Source organism: Betta splendens, chromosome 1, assembly GCF_900634795.4.
Source record: "Betta splendens chromosome 1, fBetSpl5.4, whole genome shotgun sequence".
NCBI lineage: Eukaryota > Metazoa > Chordata > Actinopteri > Anabantiformes > Osphronemidae > Betta > Betta splendens.
This window is the reverse complement of record NC_040881.3, coordinates 9,992,195-10,010,109: the sequence shown is the minus strand read 5'-3', so window position 1 is coordinate 10,010,109 and position 17,915 is coordinate 9,992,195. Positions and strand designations below refer to the sequence as shown.

The window sequence follows — 17,915 nt, the reverse complement described above, 5'->3', positions numbered from 1 at the left end:
CATGATCCTCAGTTGTTTTTCACTGACAAAGACATAGCTTAATGTTATTTGAGTCATTGACTGGACCTGTTTATTTAAATTGTTTTGTCAGTTTTGGTAATGTCATTGCAAATGTTGTATGTATGTCGAAGTTTGTCAGCCCTCGGACCCCCCCCCTCCCTTTCTTGACTAAAGTTCCAGGCAGTAGACTGCTTTGCCTTGTGGCAAGAAGCACCTCTGGCCTTCACACCCTTCAACCAATTTGTCACTGTATCACATAGTGGCCGCGTGCAGTACTGCAGCAAAAGAAAACACCAGCTGCCTGAAAGTAATTTTCTCCATTGTTTCTAATGATAAAAGAGGCTCTTGTAAAATGGTTGACAGGAAACCCCCAGCTACAATCAAGTTAGAGCTTTAGTCTTTCTGTTATAAATTTTTAATCGCACTTTCCCACAGCCTACAAAAGTAACTTTTATCTTTGTAACGTGACCACAATATAAAATATATAGTGCCACCAGAGTGTGCAGACAAGGCTGAAACAATAGTGCCTTCGTGAGTAAGGTATGGCAGTACATTGAAAAACATCAAACACACACACACATACACGCACACTTTGCCTGAAAGACAAATCTGTGCATAAAAGCTTGGGATTTGACAAGCATATGATGAGCATATAAGACACATTTTATGCTTGTATTGGACTTTAAAGTACTATTGCTGGCCTAAATGCAATGAGACCAGTTTGTAACATGGGAAAACATGGATTAAACTAGTGCTAATGAGAACTGTGAAAACTGTGCAAATGGGCTAATATGAAAAAATTAAACAAAAAAGTAAATAAAATAATCATCTGATGACAGTTATTTATATTCTAGTGACATACACCACATTGCATTTACTGTGTACTGTAATTGTGACAACACTAAATTTCAGCTTTAGTTTCTTTTCTTCATATTTTACTAACAGCTAACCAAAATATATTTTCAATATGGAGCTGACAGTGAAACTACTGTTTGAAACTATCAAGTAATGAGCGTGATCACAGCAAACCAACACAAACTAACAGAGATCATGTGACTACAGAGCCCAGGCACAGAAAAGACCTTACAGCTTATTATGATATAAACAATATAAATAATAAAAAAGAGATAATCATCTTGTATCTTCAATAAGAGGGACTTCTTTTATGCGGAAAAAAACAAACAGTTTTCTGGTATCTGGTATTTACTTTTACTCCCTTCTCACCCCACGCGGGTGGTCTCATCCGTTTTTCCAAGCTCGGGTCCTCTACCAGAGGCCAGGAAGCTTGAGGGTTCTGCGCAGTATCCTTGCTGTTCCTAGGACTGCACTTTTCTGGACTGAGATGTCGGATGTTTTTCCAGGGAACTATTGTAGCCACTCCTCCAATTTGGGGGTCACTGCCCCCAGTGCTCCGATCACCACAGGCACCACTGTGGCCTATATGTAAATGTGTATATTATATATTTCACATCAGTAACATCAGGACTCAGGATAACTGTGTGGCTAACATTGACAGCCATTTCTCTGTACATGGGGAAACTGTATAATGTATGTTAGAATAGATCTTATACTGTACACTTAGAACCCTGCATACAACCCTACTTATGTAATGTCTTCCTCGAAGAAGATGCAACACACCATACAGACAATAAGCCCCTGTGGTCAGGTTTACAGGAAACCCACACTGAGCAACAGTCCCTCACGAACGCAGACCCGAGTTCTCGGAGGTGAGCTGAAGGTGCTGCTTCACAGCTTAACCATGTTCAGTAATGCAAACAAGATAACATTGTGTGTGAGTTTCATATTATGACCGCTTGTTCTGAAGTCTCATGAATTGATTGACAGGTTGACTGAACTAATGGTCAGAAAAAAGTAATAAGTAAAGTTAGACGCGTGCATTTACGAATTGCGACTGATTTAAAGTTTGGCAAAGTTCTCAAACAATACAGTGAAAGGATTTAGTTGCCACCTGCGACAGTAACATTTGTTAAACAAAGGTAAAATCTGAAGAAACTTTCCCATGATCTCTCAGTAGACACAATCAGATCATATCTCCAGCCACACCACATAGAAAACAAAATCAAAACTTGACGAGGATGAAAATGCTCACAGTGTTTCCTTTCTTAAGCGCTGAAAATCCTGAGGCAGTGGAAACTTCAAGGAAACGCCCACACCTACTTCAGCCCAGATTACATATGTGCCCTGTTTTACCTCTACCTAAACACCACCTACTTCAAACAGTGTTTTCTCATACAAAAGCAGTTTGCTGTTCATGTCAAAACGTCTGCAAGGCAGAAACAGAAAACATTTCCTTCACTCAAACAATGAGAAGCCACAGGTTCAGAGTCTGGACAGCTGTTAGGCCAAAAATATAAGCTCCCACATCTAGTTTCATGGGACAACAGCAGAGAAAATAGACTTTCTTAGACTAAGCAATGCACATAAAAGAACACCGAGGCTTTGGTCCTGAAGCTGAAAGAAAACCCACTCATAAAAATCACTGTTTATTTTAAGGCAGGCAGCGGTTCCTTTCACCACCAGGTCATGAATGCGTCTATGCGTACAGAGACGATTGAGATAGAGAACAAACGCAGCGACAAAGCTTCAAAAGACTGTGACTATCCAGACTGGATCTTTGTAAGCGCAGCTACAAGAAGAACAAGCACAGCAACACAGTGGCTCTATATGCAGGTACAGCATCTGAGACACGTTGGGCGATCGTTTGCAACGGCACCTCCCCACAACAAATAGAACAGAGCTCTAAGTACTTGAGAATAACCCAAGCATAGTAGCCCAGTGTGTTGCCCTCCACTAAGGGAAGAAGTGCTACTGGTGATTAAGAGTATGTTCAGTCAGAGGCAGCTCCTCAGGTTTTTACTTACACGCAACAGCATTCAAAATCCAACAGTCATTAATTTAAAGAGCTTGTTGTTTATTTTATTAGGTATACTGTATGTATTGATGTGATGTGTGATAATATATTTAATAGAGCTTTCATCTAATGTGATTATTTGAAACTACTGTCCACATAGCTATCCTATAGAAAAGGCTCCTCAGCTTTATTTACCACAAAGACCAAAAGAGTAAAACTCTAAAAGATGAATGTACACTGTAACACATAAAAGTGCTGATTTTGTGAAAATTTCTACAGATGTTATCTTGCCTAATGTGTGCTAGAACTTCACATCATAAAACCACAGAAGCAAATGCTCCATTTAGCTAGCCTATAAGAACTCAACACCTACTATCAGATTTCCTTTAGACCAAAAGTCTGTCCCCATTTTACATCCGAGTTCCGAGTGAATGTCTTCAAGTCCAGGTCACCACCAAGATGGATAGGCTGTGTATTCTTTGCATACTTTTCTTAGGTAAACGTCTCATATTTTCTCATTCGATTTTAAAAATAAGTCATGTAGAAACAACCCAATATTAAAATGTTCTTGTGGCAGGCAAGACACTAATGCTAAAGAAGTTACATTAAGTAATGTTCTTTTGTTTCTATTTCAGGATTTAATGATATCGGTCAATTTCAAACCTATGAACCAACACTGGAGTTCACAGTTACACCTGGAAACAACGTCACTCTCTACTGTGACTGTACGAGATCCAGTGGAGTATACATTCAGTGGTACAGGAACTGTTCTCATGGAAATCAGCCTTTGTTGGTTCTGAACACAATGTTCCCAAATCAGGGATCATCAGTGTTGACCATAGATGACAGCTTTGACTTTTTGAATCCTCTCCCTCGCTTTCATTTGGTGGAAAACCAGTCCTCTAACTCCTATGATCTGATGATTGTAAACATCACGCGTTCTGACGAGGGATTGTATTACTGTGGAACCGTAACAGGATCTGAAAAATACATTCGCAGCAGTGTTACAACTAGGATCAAGCTATGTAAGTAAGAAGAAATGCTATTTGAATTTTATTAAGGTGAACAAAACCACTCTAATAATATTGCCCCTAGAGGTGCACATACAATAAACATTTCAAAAATACCTCTATCATCATTACCAAGACCACAATTTAAGATTTTACATGAACAAATATTACACAACATTCACAATCATTAACATGTAGAAGTAACAGAATTCTTACATTCATAATATAGCGTGTCATTTCTTAGTTAGTTTCTTTGTTCATACCCACTCTGCACATCACACTGTCCAAACACATGCTTGTAGGTTATCTGGTGACTCCAAATTTAGCATAGGTGTTAATGAGAGTGTGAATGGCTGCGTCTTTGGTTTTTCATGGAATAATGGGTGTAAAAATAATGTTTTTACGTGAGATTACAATTCGAACTAATCAGCATATTCTTTGGTTTTTATTGTTTTTTTCAGGTGAAACCCATAACCAACTCAATTCACAAGACTGCATTAAGTGCTGGACATTGTTGTACTGCCTTTGTCCAGCTTGTGCAGTTTTCTCCTCCCTTCTCTCCGCGCTTCTGGTTTATCACCTCAGTAGGAAAACAGGTATCTGCTTGGTACTGTATCTCTCATCTTCTCTTAGTTGTCTTCAGCTGTTTTGATCTGTTCCCTGTGATTTCTTAGCATTATGTTTATAAAAGTATGCTAATGAAGAAAAGAAGAATATTGGACTGATATCATTAATGTTTTTTAAACATTCTACAGTATTTGGGTTTGATAGTGACACCGCTAAAAGACAGCACATTAATGAGGAAAGGCCTGAAACAAGAAGTCACACAAGGATAAATGAGGTAAGTTTAATATAAGTGATAATTATTTAAATGTTTTTGACATTAATGCACATTTTATTTTTGAAATTCACTACTTTTTCCATCAACAAAAAAAATATCAATAGGCAGAAGCATTGAGTAGGAATTAACTAAGTAACTGATTGATTAAAGTAAATGGTCCTAATTTTAGAAAACATGTCATATCATAGGATGAAGATGTGTGTTATGCAGCACTGGACGTCCGTCAGATGTCACAAAAATCAAGGAAGAGAACTCAGAGTTCAGAATTCGGTATTTATTCTGACATCAACACCAGCAGGATGTGAAGCCTGTTTTCTTACAAATGTGCAAGTAACTGTATTGCATTTTGCTATTTAGCTTCCCCTTGTAAAAAGCAACAACACTGAACAAGACACAAAGCTGTGATCTATTTGTCAAAATTTATACCAATATATTTAGCTAGGCACAGTCAATAAACCTTAGCCTGAAATCAAAGTACAGTACATATTTAAACATATACCATAGTAAAATAACCACACAATATACAATTACATTTAGGTCACAAATCTAAGCATAACTATGTAACCACTGATCAGTTGTGTTTTTATAAATGGCAATGATGACATGATCTCATGTTTGTGTATATTACTTATATGTCAGTTTCACTAACTAACTTTGTATTTAATGGCTAATCCACTTTTGTTCATATTTAGGCAGTGTTCGCAGATAGTAGATTTTAGTTTCTATATAATAATGTATACATATTTGACATGAAATGTAAATATGATAAAATGTTACAAATGCTTTGTGTAGCCCCCCACCCAGCCTTTACTGCAGAGCACAGCCGACGTCTACCTGGACTATGTCTCACACACACACACACACACACCGGCGCACACACACGCATGCACAGGCATGCACGCACAGACACACACACACACACGCACAGGCACGCACGCACAGGCACGCATGCACACATCACTTGGCCTTTACTAGAACTGCTTTGCATTGACACTTGTTTCTCTCATGCGGCTGCCAAAGATGTAAAGTACAAACTGATCACTTTGACCACAGGAAACCTACACAGAGTGCACAGCTTAACATGCAAACAAGCTGAATCTACAGGTTTTAGTCCTGTTGGTCAAGTTCTACAATCATCCAAAAATAAGTTAAATCTAAGGCAATGTCAAAACAGTGGTCATTGTTGTAATTAGTGTGGTCCCAGCACACAGTGCAGACCATTCATTTGGTCTTTAGACAATTAAACACTTAACTTAACTTAACTTAACAGCGTAGATTGACTTGTGCAACAGGTTTAAATCAGCATAAAATCAGCCACATTGGCGTATAAGGATTAAGGCTTTATATAAGCCAGCTACACAGCAAAGTGTGCTGATTTATACTTAGCAGTTCTGCAGACACCACAACACGTTATCACCACAACACGTCATCATATCAAAAGACATTTCTACCCCTTGAGGACTATTTATACTTGTGTGGGTTTCCTTTGTTTGCTGTGACATACAGACAGTGGCTTTCATAAGTCACTGCAGTCATTAACATATGCCGTTTGTCTCCATCCTAAATTTAAGGCACAAACAGCTTCAACTAAATGAGAAAAAAAAAATGGAACTTGAGATAAGATATGATCACATATGATGTATGATTGCAAAGGTTTTGAGGAAGCCTAGTGAGGCAAACTATAGCTTCCAGCTTGTACAGACAATGAAATGTAAAGATATGAGCTTAAGCATAATGCTTGTACAGTAGAAGCAGGACTCGCTACTACACTTGCTTGCCACTCAGATATGAACATCTGGCCATTATTAAAAGCATCATTCATTCCCACATTCAACCCAGAGACATTTCACCGTTCATTCTATCTGTACCAAACAGAAAACTCACGTACCCCATTGTGTCCAGGAAACAACTTAAGTGAACACATTAAGCTAAATGTAGAGGATGCGCATGCGCACTCACCCGTTCAGAAGGAACCATGTTCTCCCGTCTGCCATGGTGGCGAAGTGGTCAATATCCATGTCATATAGAACCCCACTGGCCTTTAATTCCTCCACAACAACAGAGCCAGTAGGTATTTGGTTTGTACTGTCCACACGTCTTCCTCAGATGCGTTGTTCTCCCTTTTAGACACAAGTATGAGCCCAACTGCTCTGGACAAGACTGGATAAGCGGCCGTTGAAGTTTAGCGCTAGCAGCTAGCGACTCAGAACTGACGTAATTTTTCTCTTTAAAAGTCTCAATTTTCCTCTTCATATGCAGTTCGTTTGACGTTGGTCTGTCGCTAGATTGACGTTACACTTGTTGCCACAGTGAAATTGTAGTAAAATACTTGTTTACACAGTATTTCAACCGTTCAGAACGCTAACTGCTAAGTTGAAGCCGCGCTACAATTTGATTGGTGTAAAGCTAAGGCCAGCTTGACACTGGCATGACGTCACCCTTATTTGATTGGGTAATCAATCAGATTTTTGTCACCTAGTAACGCCGAGTTTTTTTAGTTTTTATTGCATTTTTTAATGTTTTCTGCGTGTTTATGTTTAACAAAGCGGTGGATGTGTTATGTCAGACAATACTATGCAACAGAAACCTGACCTATAATATAGATTAAGGAACTAAAACGTCACATGATGATTGCATTTATTATTCCAACTAGTTTAGTGTCAGCATGTAGAAATGCTGTATCGTTTGCTTGTGCAAGTCATAGTTTCCATGTAAGAATGGTGCAAAAGGAAACGCAGCAGATGACACCTCAAACATAGAAGTGCATGCACAAATAAACAGGTTGCATCAGTATATGTCTGTTCTACATGAAATCAAAGGGTATGTGGTTGTCATGAAGTTTAACCAAGGTGGTATGAGGGACACTTCCTCTGTAATTTCCCCCTTACGTTTCCTCTGAGGCAGAGTGCAATACTTTAGTTTAGTTTTTGTCTGTTACTTTTTAACTTTGGCAGTAAAGAAAACCCCGGTCTCATCCTCTTGGGTTTATTTAAACATTTTTCCACTTAAATGAAACTTTAAAATCAAAACGACAAGCCAGGCTCCCCAAAAACTATAATCATTTTAAATATGCCTTTGTTTTCTAAGAGAATTATAGTGTTTTGCTTCCTTATGTCTCATCTACATCTTTCCATTGCTCTAAATGCGTAGATGAATGTGATTTGGTTTCTTTCTTGCACAACAGCGTGAGCCAAAAATGTGATCTAAGGTTTAAACGGTTTAGTTCAGTTGACTAGAAAGAGGTGACCGGGGCCAATCACAGTGCAAATGTTATACAAAAAGGATGTTATTTCTGCGGCTAAAGCAATTTATAGTCCAAAAACATATTTCGCTATACATAACAATTACTAGGTAACCTTTTGGTGGTTTCTTGTCATAAAAGTCATCACAAGGATTATGTCTGACATTAGCTGAGTCACTTGGGTGACACTGAGGGTGAACAAGCACATCAGCAGGTAGCAGCAGGAATCAGTATTAATACAATATAAGATCCAAATAAGTCATTTATTCTAATGAAGTCATTTATTGGATTGGAAATTCAATTAATGTGACCGTGTGACATTATGGGGACAAAAACAAGAATAAGACCAAAATAATTCATAAGTAAACATCTCCGGATGAAGGTTGTTTGATTTAGGCTTGTTTGTTCAGCTAATTAATTAAGTCTTAGTCTAGCGGAGTTTTACTTGGCTAATACATTATACAGGAGCAGTAATTACAAGCACCGGAATGGGATACATTAAAGCTGATACAGAGAAACACACTGTATACTGTAGGCAGGCCAGGTAAACATTTAGCCTAACATCTATAGGATTCAGATAATATGCCAATGTAACAAAAAAAGCCACAGTTCTTCGCCGTAGTGGTTTGTCGCTGCATAGAAAGGTTGGCAGGCTGTTCATGTTTGATGTGAGTCGCTCTCTTTCCTCTCTCTTTGACACTCTGCTCTGCTCTGGGCAAAAGCATAAAAAGAAAGGAAAACCTCACAGCCAGTGACCCTGTTTTTGTCGTCACATCAAACGGCTTTGTTTGACTTGTATCTAACTATAATAAGTATTTTATGCAGCTTTTATATTTGAGTTTTTCTAAAGCAGGCTGTAACAGTAAAGAATGTTCTTCTGTGTATGTTACAAAGAAGCTGGGCCCACAGCTTTGATCTGTTTTATGGTTCATATTCACTGTTGAAGAAAGGAAAGCGTTAACACTGACCACATCACAAAGTCCTTGCGAGAAATAAAGGTCACAGGTTGAATTACAGACTGCCCGACTAAAGAACTCAGCAGTGCTGTGTAAAAACATAGTAAGTGTCCTCTACTGTACTGGACTTTGAGAAACATTCTTATATCAGCATAAATATATGCAGAAGTTTATCAATACAACATAATTCAGGGATATCTGTGAGAAATGAGAATGTCTAAGCGATTGAACTTACTGAGTCTGATGTCTGACCTCTAGTGGAACTAAAACGTAATGATCCAGATGATCCAGGTCACCTTCAGTTCAGATGTATAGGTTAAAAGATATTATTATTTATGTTCTCTTTACACCCTTTGATGATGCCTGCTTCTTAAATATTAGTCTCAAATATTATGACCAAGGATCTTTACAGATGTATTATTGGAACATATTTAATTAAAGTTTCAAATAGGTCAGTATTGATTTTTGCAGAAGAATTTCACCATTGTCACAAAAGGCCTGACACCAAAGGACCAGCAACACTTGGTGACATCACAGGTGACAACATGCAGCCTGAAATACTAATTCTATAACTGTATGACAAAGAAACTCTATTCCCCCATGTTCTTATTTACGTATTTCATGCACTTGACACTGAAAGACACAAGGAACATAGAGGTAAAGCTACGAGCTAATGCAGCATAGTGACTTTGTGCTGGTAAACAATTGACACACGCCAACCACACGTAACATTAACACCATCTGGTGGCTGCAGTGCTTGTACTGCAGCATTGATTAACACCAATAGGCTCTGCTACCGTTGAAGCTCATGTGGTGTAAATCTTTCAAAGCATAAATAAAAAGAAAACTTAATTCAAGGAACAATTAAAATAATCTGCAAACAAACAAACACTTTAAATAAAATCTCATTTAGGCCAAGCTACAGAATCAGGATCAGGACATTTGATATAAACAACTAGTTATCTCTGGTTAAGATGCCTTTGTACTTTACACTGAAAAAACTAAAGTACAATCCTGTAATAGTGGCTTTTACAAGTATAAATGTTTATAAGTGCATATGACAGTGGTGGCGAACGATGCACAGGACTAAGAAAATATACGCAAATTCACGGAATTACAATGTTTTCACAAATGATGTCTGAAGTAAATCTACTATAAAAATATAGTACAAAATTGTTTTTCTATTTCTATTTTCTATTTCCTACTGTCCGTATCAGGAGGACTTTGCAGGTAAACCTTTCCTGCTGAGTATTATTTCTATAGAAGAGTCAGCTCCATGAAAACATAATTTAATCCATCAGTCATTTGCGAAGTATGAAAAAAATCAGCATCTAAAATTTAATTTAATTTAATAATCTAATACCAATAACGCTTTACAGTACATAAGACTTGAAACATGAATTATTTTCAAATATAAAAATTTCTATCAAGTGTCATTGATATTATAATGATACTTGTTTATGTAAAACCTTCTGTACTTTAAACAGATTATCATATATTTTAAACATATTATCATATATTTGTCACAATGCTCTTAAAAATGTCCTATATGGAGAACTTAAGATGTTACATGCTTCTCTTTCTCTACAATTATGTTCATACGCTGGACATCAGTGGCTCTGAAAGTGGTCAGATCTAGGTAAGACTATGCTTTTCACCCCATAGATGCAGAAGCATTATATATTCTGTACTGTGTCTTAGTCTTAGGAAGGTCTCTATTTGCTCCGGTTTACAAGTCTGAGGAACTCCACTGGAGATTATACGTCCTGATGATAGAACTGGACAGGAGAGGTTCAGCTGGGCTCACGCCTAGTGATTCTGATTTTCTATATTCATACAAGCCTTCAAGGTTTGCATGGTTGCATCAAATTTATTCATGTGTTAATGGCCCCAATCTGTTTCAGGAATATGGTTCCCAAACTTTTTTGGATTAATAAATATTAAAAATGCAATTTAATTCTGTACAATTATGTTGTACAGAAATAAGTGTTTTTGTATCTTGCTCTTTGTGGCTGCTCTGGCAATTGAATTTCCACACTGTGGGATGAATAAAGTTTATCTTAACTTAATGAAATAAAAATCTTTTTAGAGTCCACCTTGAAGTTTCTCTGGACTTGGATCATTTTTCTTTTTAAAAAGATTTTTCAGCTTCAAGCTTTTCTTGCCCTTCTCCTTTTCCTTGCCCTTCTCATCCCCGGTCTCATGGAGGACGTTCCCCGGCGGCAGCGGCGGTGGCTCCAGCTCCGTTAGCGGCTTGCTCTGAGGCGGGGCCGGTGTGGAGGCAGAGAGTTTGGGTGAGGTCGCAGCCACGGAGCTGCAGGACTTCTCAAGGATTCCATCGTACACGAGCTGGCTTAAAGGCCCCACGGTGAAGGGTTCTGAGGACACATTCCACGGCACCTGGGAGGTCATCGTGAGGTCGGGCTGTTCGATTTGCCCTGGAGCCACGCTTGGTTCAGATGCTCTCAGCTCTTCCCTCTGTACTGATTGTTTAGGCATTTCCATTTGCGTATGGACTCTGTCAGAGGGGATTCTGCCCATAACATTGTCTGTGGAACTGTCAAAATCATCTCTTGGTGTTCTTTGGATTCTCCTCCTCAGAGAACCAGGTTGAAACTCAAGCTCATCCCTCATTGCCTTCATATTTGCAGATGCATCTAAACCCGGCTCTTGGTTTTCCAGAGAAGCCTCCATAAGCGCTTGGGCTGTTTCTCTGTGTAGCATTATTAGAGAAGCTGTGTCTGAACAATACTCTAGCTCATCTCTGGATATCTTCCTCGGTGGTGTTCGGGCAGTATCAACCATTTTGTCCATTGCCAAAGCTCTCACAGAGGAGTCAAGCTGACATTCGCCTTTATTCCAAGGAAGTCTTCTAGAAACCGTGTCTCCGGACATTCCTACTGAATCTCTCATGATTCTTCTGGAGGCGGAGTCAAACAGATGCTCAACATCATCTTGCAACATTTTTTTCGAGGTGCTGTCAGTTGACGTCCCCATCATTTCTCTGGATATCTTTCTAGGTGTCACATCAGCTGATGTGTCTAACTCATTTCGAAAAACCTTTCTTGCATCCAATGACAAATCGCTTCTCTCCCTGTATATATTACTGTCCATCAGATCCCCTGTCCTGGGTATCCTCCTTGATGTCGTCTCTATCAGTGTGTCTCTGTTGATCATCTTCAAAGATGGATTATAGGTCTCCAATTTGTCCTTTGCCATCTTCCTGCAGGAAACATCTACAGAGGCTTCAAGTTCTTCTATGGAGGTTTTATGAACGGGTAACTCTGCTTCCTTTGTCAAAGGCTTTGTAATTGAGCTGTCTGACATAAAGTCAATGTCATCGTGATACAGCTTCCTATGGGAGCTGTCTATAGTTGAGTTAGGGAATATTTTGCTGAGAGAAGGTGAAGTCACATAATCTGTGTCTGAGTACTTCTCTTGGGAATTTCTATTAGAAAGAGAATTAAAAAAAGGCAATATGAGACAAGAAGCAAAGAAGAAGGAATTAAACACAGAATAATCTACAAGTCGTAGGGAAGGAGACTCACTGTTTCTTTATAGTTTTCAGGAAGATCCCCTCCTCCTCGTCGAAGCGATGGTAGGGAGCCCGGATGGGAATCAGGAGATCGGGATCAGGCGAGATTAAAGCGACTGGCGGCTGGTTGATCGCACCATGGCGCCGTGAGCGGCATAGGTTGGATCCCCGTGTTCGCGGGGAGCGTTTCATTGGTTGAACTGGAACAAGAGGTCACAAGAGATCAGTCAATCAGCAAAAAGCAACAAACGCCCTAAAGGTCTGCACTGGCCACAATGTTTGCTGGTAAAGCCTGTTTACCAAGCCAATAAATTCAGATCTGCGCTATTACCTGGCATCTGTGGCAATAGAGCAGAAGAAGAGTCCTCTAACAGATCGTCTATGGACCCATGCATCGAGCTGTGGCACAAACAAGACGACTGGGGCATCCTGGGAAACCCCATAGCGATGGACTCTGAGTAGAGCTGGGCCGTGAGGTTGGCTAGGCCCGGGTTCTTGATGATGGGGAAGCCGCAGAGGCGCTCAATCTGCTGCCAGCGATGGAGGCGCTCCCGCAGGCAGGCCGTCACCTCAGCCAGGGCGTTCCTTCGGACAGAGGGTGCGTTACAGTAGGTGCGAGCGACAAAGGCGCTTTGTAGTGTGTTTGCATGGCTCACTTCGCCTCCAGGATCTTGTGGTCAACCTGGTCCAGGGAGGAGCTGTGGGCAACGTGGAGCGTCCCCAGCACAGAGCTCCTCTTCTTCTTGATCCTCTCCGCCTGCAAACAAGCCCAGGCTGCGGTTTACTCTGCAGCAACAGGAGGAGCCCCGACTACAGCGGCACACACAAAACGCCCGTACCTCCTCCTTGGCGGCGGCCAGCTGGAGCTCGGCACTCTGCTTCTTGACGTTGTAGTACTGGACCTCGACCTCGTGCGTCAGCTGCAGCCACTGCTGGAGCGCTTCCGAGGCCGTCCAGCTGGCCTGCATCTCCTTCTCCGCCTGCTTCAGCGCCCCGCGGATCTGGAGGCAGGGAGTCACTCACGTGTCGGACACCAGCACACAGCAGATCGCTATGAAGCCGGTCTATTTAGTGCAGCGAGCGTGGGAAGGGCCGTCCTACCTGCTCCAGCTCCTCCTCCGCGTATCGGAGGCGGCTCAGCTCGCTCGCGGCTCCCTGACGCAGCTCGTGCAGCCGGTGAGCCTCCTCCTGCGCGTCCATGATCTCGTCCCTCATCTTCTCCTCCAGGTTCTGCTTCTCCTCGGCGACGTTGCGCTTCTCCTCCTGGGCCTGCTCCAGTCTGAGCGTGAAACATGCTCGTTAGCGCAACAACGGCGCGGCGCTGGCGTCGGCGTAGTGAACACTCACTGCTCTTGAAGATCTATGAGGCTCTGCTCGGCCCTCTGCAGACTCTCCAAGTCCTTCATCATCCTGGCGATGTGGATTTTACTGGCTTTACTCTGGGCCTGGGCAAACCAGCAGCCTCCAACTCCCATCACTACAGATACAATGAGGAGCAGGTCCTTCATGTAGTTATGAGGCATGCCTGTGGCAGGACGGAGGGTTTGTGTCATCAAAGCCCCATAAGAGGTGTGAAACTGGATATAAGACTGTGCCACTGGGTAAGAATGGGATCTCACGTGTAGGCGGTCCGAACAGAACCACATCCAGCGCTTTGATGTTGAGCTTCTGTTTGTCTCTCTGGTCCTGCACCTTCAGCTGCCCGCTCAGGAACGAATGCTCGTTAGCCGCAATCCTGCACACAGACGTCACGGGGCGCCCCATCAACAGGAGACTGACACGAGCGCCGGCTGACTGACTCGGTTTTACATGACTCAGAGCTTTTCCCTTGACTGACTGGACCGCTGGGAACGCTCCCAGCGGTTCCTCTCACCTGGGGAGCGTGTTTCCGTTGACTCTAAAGTCTTTAAAGTTCCTCTCATACTGTGGCAGCTCCACGAACTCTTTCAGCCAGCGCAGCACCTCATCCTGGGTCCAATTATGTACTGAAAGGAGATAAAAATGCGAGACACACGGAGTAACCTTTGAACACCACACACACACACACACACACACACACACACACACACACACACACACACACACACACACACACACACACACACCTTCAGATGACTTCCAGCCCCTCCACAGCTCCTCCACTGTGATGTGCTGGTCTTCTCTGTGCAGGTTGCTGTGCTTGTTGGTCTGCTGCTGCTTCATGTCTTCAATAATAAACTGGAAAAGAAAATACGGGCACATTTCAGATTCAGCTTTAACAGAGGGAGGTCAGGGGTCACAAGCACATAGCATGAGCTGAAAACGAACTCTCAGCCTTCCTGTCAGAATAAATTGGCCTGAGTGCTGTTGCGTTACGTACTGAGCTGTTGTGCGACTGACTGAAACTCGTTTTATTTAGAATGGATGGAAAGGCACGTGTGTGTGTGTGTGTGTGTGTGTGTGTGTGTGCATTAGCACTGTCTTGGAATGTGTCCTTGGCTGTAAGTGGGGGGGCTCTTATGATGGCAAGGGAAATCTTTTGGGACACGTTCTGATGGGCCCAGTCCCCTCCCCTGACGTCTCCATGGCAACGGCAACCCGAACCTCTGGATACTGTGTCCCTGGACTGCATTCTGAAAGGCTAACGCGGTCTAGAATTCCAGGTTTATGACCAACGACACATATAACGAGAGAGTCAGACTCTGTACAAAGTACTTCTATGCTGGGACGATTATTTAATCTGAAAAAAAAACTAAACAAAAACTTTGAGGAAACAAGAAATGCACAAACAGTAAGTTACGGAGATGTGCGTTTTCAAAAATGCTTTTTCAGTTTGATCATTGTTTTGCTAACTAAAACTTCTCAATATTATTATTTTACTGTGTTGGCTTCATACATTCTTCTGTAACATACAGAAACCTTTTGGCCAATTTGGTCGATTTTTTAAAATTTTGATTTCTTTCAATTTTGACCAATTCACACACATTCTCTATTGTCTCTCACTACCACAAAGTCAGTGAAGAAGACGGGAGGCTGGAAACAGTTCCACTCTTAAATGTGACTACGAAGGTCACCAATGTTGCAGTTCTCTTAGTCCAAACCCGGTTTGTCACGGAGCCAAAAGCAAAGTTATATGGCTGCTATCCCTGAAGGAGCACTTGACTCCTCCACCGGCCAGGACACCTGTTGTTGTACCGCTTCGCGCTGTCTGTCCGTCTCGCTCGGAGGCGAACAGCGTGGCAAACGGCTCACGCACACGCAGCTTTGGTACCTCAACGCTTTCTTCCACCTCAATCCCCCCGTCCTGGTCGTCGTCCATCATCTCGTGGATGCTCCGCAGGGCGTCCAGGCTGTAGCGATCAGCCTCGCTCATACATGGAGGAGAAACCAGCATGCAGGGGTCTGCGCCGGTCACAGGGAGGACAGCAACCGTTACTACTGAGTGCAACCACAATCCATTGTTCATTAGACAGATTTCATTGTTTTTTTCATTTCAATGGCTATATTTGAGCTACTTACGTGAGACATAAACATGCTGGTAGTTATTCATTGTACATTAAGTATATGGAGCGCTGTGTTAGTGTAATGGTTGAGATGTGTACATTGATCTCTCTCTCTCTCCCTTTGAGACATTAAACAGTCAGTCAGAGAAGACGATGGGATCTGAAATCGTTCACCGTGGCTGAATCCACTTCCACACAGCAACACCAGTGACGCACGGCCTTCTGTCATTCTGTCATATGTCGGTCTGAGTCAGATGCCATTTTGGCCTCCGCGCCTCCAGACAAGGAAACGAGGGGACTGAGGGTCAAAGGTGCGCTGGGTAAACACATGGGCTCAGATCTAGTAACCCAAGCTAACAAGAAAACGTCCTCATACAACTCCATGTTGTTACATGTTCACTGAAGGCCGGCACTGGACCACTGCGGTGTGATGGATCCGCCTCAGGCCCGCTCAGAGGCAAAGCAGCCAAACACGGAGGGCTCCTCAACGGACCCGAAGCCTCAATTCAGCCTTTGTCTGCTCGGCCTCACTGATGTCACATGAATAATAATAGTAATGTCCTCAGCAAAGGTTTAACAAAGAGGAAGGTGTGTGTACTGACATTCACATGAACTATAATGACAAACCACCACAAGTCACATTTAATTCATTTCTAATAACTGAGAACGATGTTCCGTTTGTAACAAAGTCTCAGTCGAGCGCTAAAGTGACCCATCTCTCCGCACCGCTGCTTTCTGACGGATCACACCGTTCAGCACGTACCTGGGTCAAAGCCTGCGCTCCCACCGGGGGAGCTGAAGCCCCGGAGGTCCCCTGCGCCGTGCGCGGCCACCAGCACCGCGGCGGGGAGCACGACGAGCAAGAGCGGCGAGAGAGGCAGCATTCCAGGGCAACGCTGTCGTCCAGAGTGGCGAAATCCCCCAGAAGAGACGGAGAAAAATACATGAGTGGCACCGAAAGCCAGTGACTGAGCCGCCAGCCTCCGGGACGTGTGAGGCAATCTGTGTGTCTATTACGGGCACGCGCACAGGCGAGATGTGATACTTTTGATGCGCTCGAGGATCCGGGCGACTTGGATCACTGCGCCGTGCGTAAAGCGCACCCCAAATATTCAAAGCCCTTCGAAACGCGGCGACGACGACCCACGGGCGGATCCGGGAAACGAGGCGGCCGTGCGTAAAGCGCAAAATGAGATGCTGGGGTCCACAAAAGCGGAGGAGCCGGGTGTGTGTGTGTGTGTGTGTGTGTGTGTGTGTGGAGGGGGGGGGTCAAACACAGGCCTGGAATCCTGCTGATTTACCAAACTCTGTTTTTCACGTCCAGTGACAGACTGTGTATTATTGGTATGAGTGTTAACCACGTAAATGCACTTGTCAGTTTACCAATCAGACATGTGGCTTTGTGACGCTGTGAGCCGGAAGTGACACCCCCGAACTCCTGCCCACACTGACACTATTATATTACAAAGCTCCCTGTGTGCACTTGGAAGTCACTAGAGGCTGTAGGTGCAGTCAAAAGGAGAGATTTAGATTTGGTGGAATGAGGACCAGGGACCTTTGTTATGTTGTTATGCGCAATAGGTACATGTAGCACTTAAATAAGAGAATTAATACGATGCTTGTGTCAGAGCTACAATAAGATTTCCCTTAGGATAAAAGCTGGTTGAAAAGACAAAGAAGAAGAAACCGATGTGGTTATGTTGAGGGTTCGATATGAAACCAAAAGAAGTCTTCGCCTCGGCATCGGCTCGTTGTGGCTCCACCTTCGAATCCTCGTTCGCAGCTCTTAAAGCTGGATCAGGTGTGGCCTGCGACGGCCTCAGCACGAGCACGGAAACATCCAGACACATTCCCTTTACTTAAGTTATCAGGAGAAACGTTGAGGGTGCGGAGGGCACAAACACACCACACGGCTGCACACGCGCGCACAAACAGTAACGGTAACAAAGTGTCGGCTTTCGCTCTCGCAATCTGGGTC

The 17,915-nt window shown here is 42.7% G+C and overlaps 2 protein-coding genes across 2 annotated transcripts; one reads left to right on the top strand and one right to left on the bottom strand.

Moving 5' to 3' along the window:
* The first annotated feature begins 3,130 nt into the window (after positions 1-3,130).
* LOC114855216 (uncharacterized) lies at positions 3,131-5,335 on the top strand. Its single transcript, XM_029150177.2, has 5 exons — positions 3,131-3,368; positions 3,508-3,897; positions 4,344-4,478; positions 4,638-4,723; positions 4,912-5,335. The coding sequence occupies exons 1-5, from the start codon at positions 3,332-3,334 to the stop codon at positions 5,026-5,028; spliced, it is 765 nt and encodes a 254-aa protein (XP_029006010.1). The 5' UTR covers positions 3,131-3,331; the 3' UTR covers positions 5,029-5,335.
* Positions 5,336-9,335: 4,000 nt separating this feature from the next.
* On the bottom strand, positions 9,336-17,127 carry stim2a (tromal interaction molecule 2a). The gene is made up of 12 exons (XM_029138403.3): positions 16,701-17,127; positions 15,706-15,836; positions 14,561-14,672; positions 14,329-14,440; positions 14,075-14,190; positions 13,803-13,980; positions 13,557-13,734; positions 13,295-13,456; positions 13,112-13,212; positions 12,787-13,040; positions 12,469-12,655; positions 9,336-12,368 (listed from the first exon to the last, which is right to left on the bottom strand). Exons 1-12 carry the CDS (start codon positions 16,819-16,821, stop codon positions 11,006-11,008), a joined length of 3,015 nt encoding a protein of 1,004 aa, XP_028994236.1. The 5' UTR covers positions 16,822-17,127; the 3' UTR covers positions 9,336-11,005.
* Between the last annotated feature and the right edge of the window lie 788 nt (positions 17,128-17,915).

Excerpts from the sequence above, each read along its gene's own strand:
- LOC114855216 (XM_029150177.2), top strand. The coding sequence starts at position 3,332 with ATGGATAGGCTGTGTATTCTTTGCATACTTTTCTTAG. Across the intron at positions 3,898-4,343 it reads TACAACTAGGATCAAGCTAT|GTGAAACCCATAACCAACTC; the intron begins GTAAGTAAGAAG and ends TGTTTTTTTCAG. Across the intron at positions 4,724-4,911 it reads GTCACACAAGGATAAATGAG|GATGAAGATGTGTGTTATGC; the intron begins GTAAGTTTAATA and ends GTCATATCATAG.
- stim2a (XM_029138403.3), bottom strand. The coding sequence starts at position 16,821 with ATGCTGCCTCTCTCGCCGCTCTTGCTCGTCGTGCTCCCCGCCGCGGTG. Across the intron at positions 13,981-14,074 it reads TCTGTTCGGACCGCCTACAC|GCATGCCTCATAACTACATG; the intron begins GTGAGATCCCAT and ends GTCCTGCCACAG. Across the intron at positions 12,369-12,468 it reads CTGAAAACTATAAAGAAACA|AAATTCCCAAGAGAAGTACT; the intron begins GTGAGTCTCCTT and ends TCTTTCTAATAG.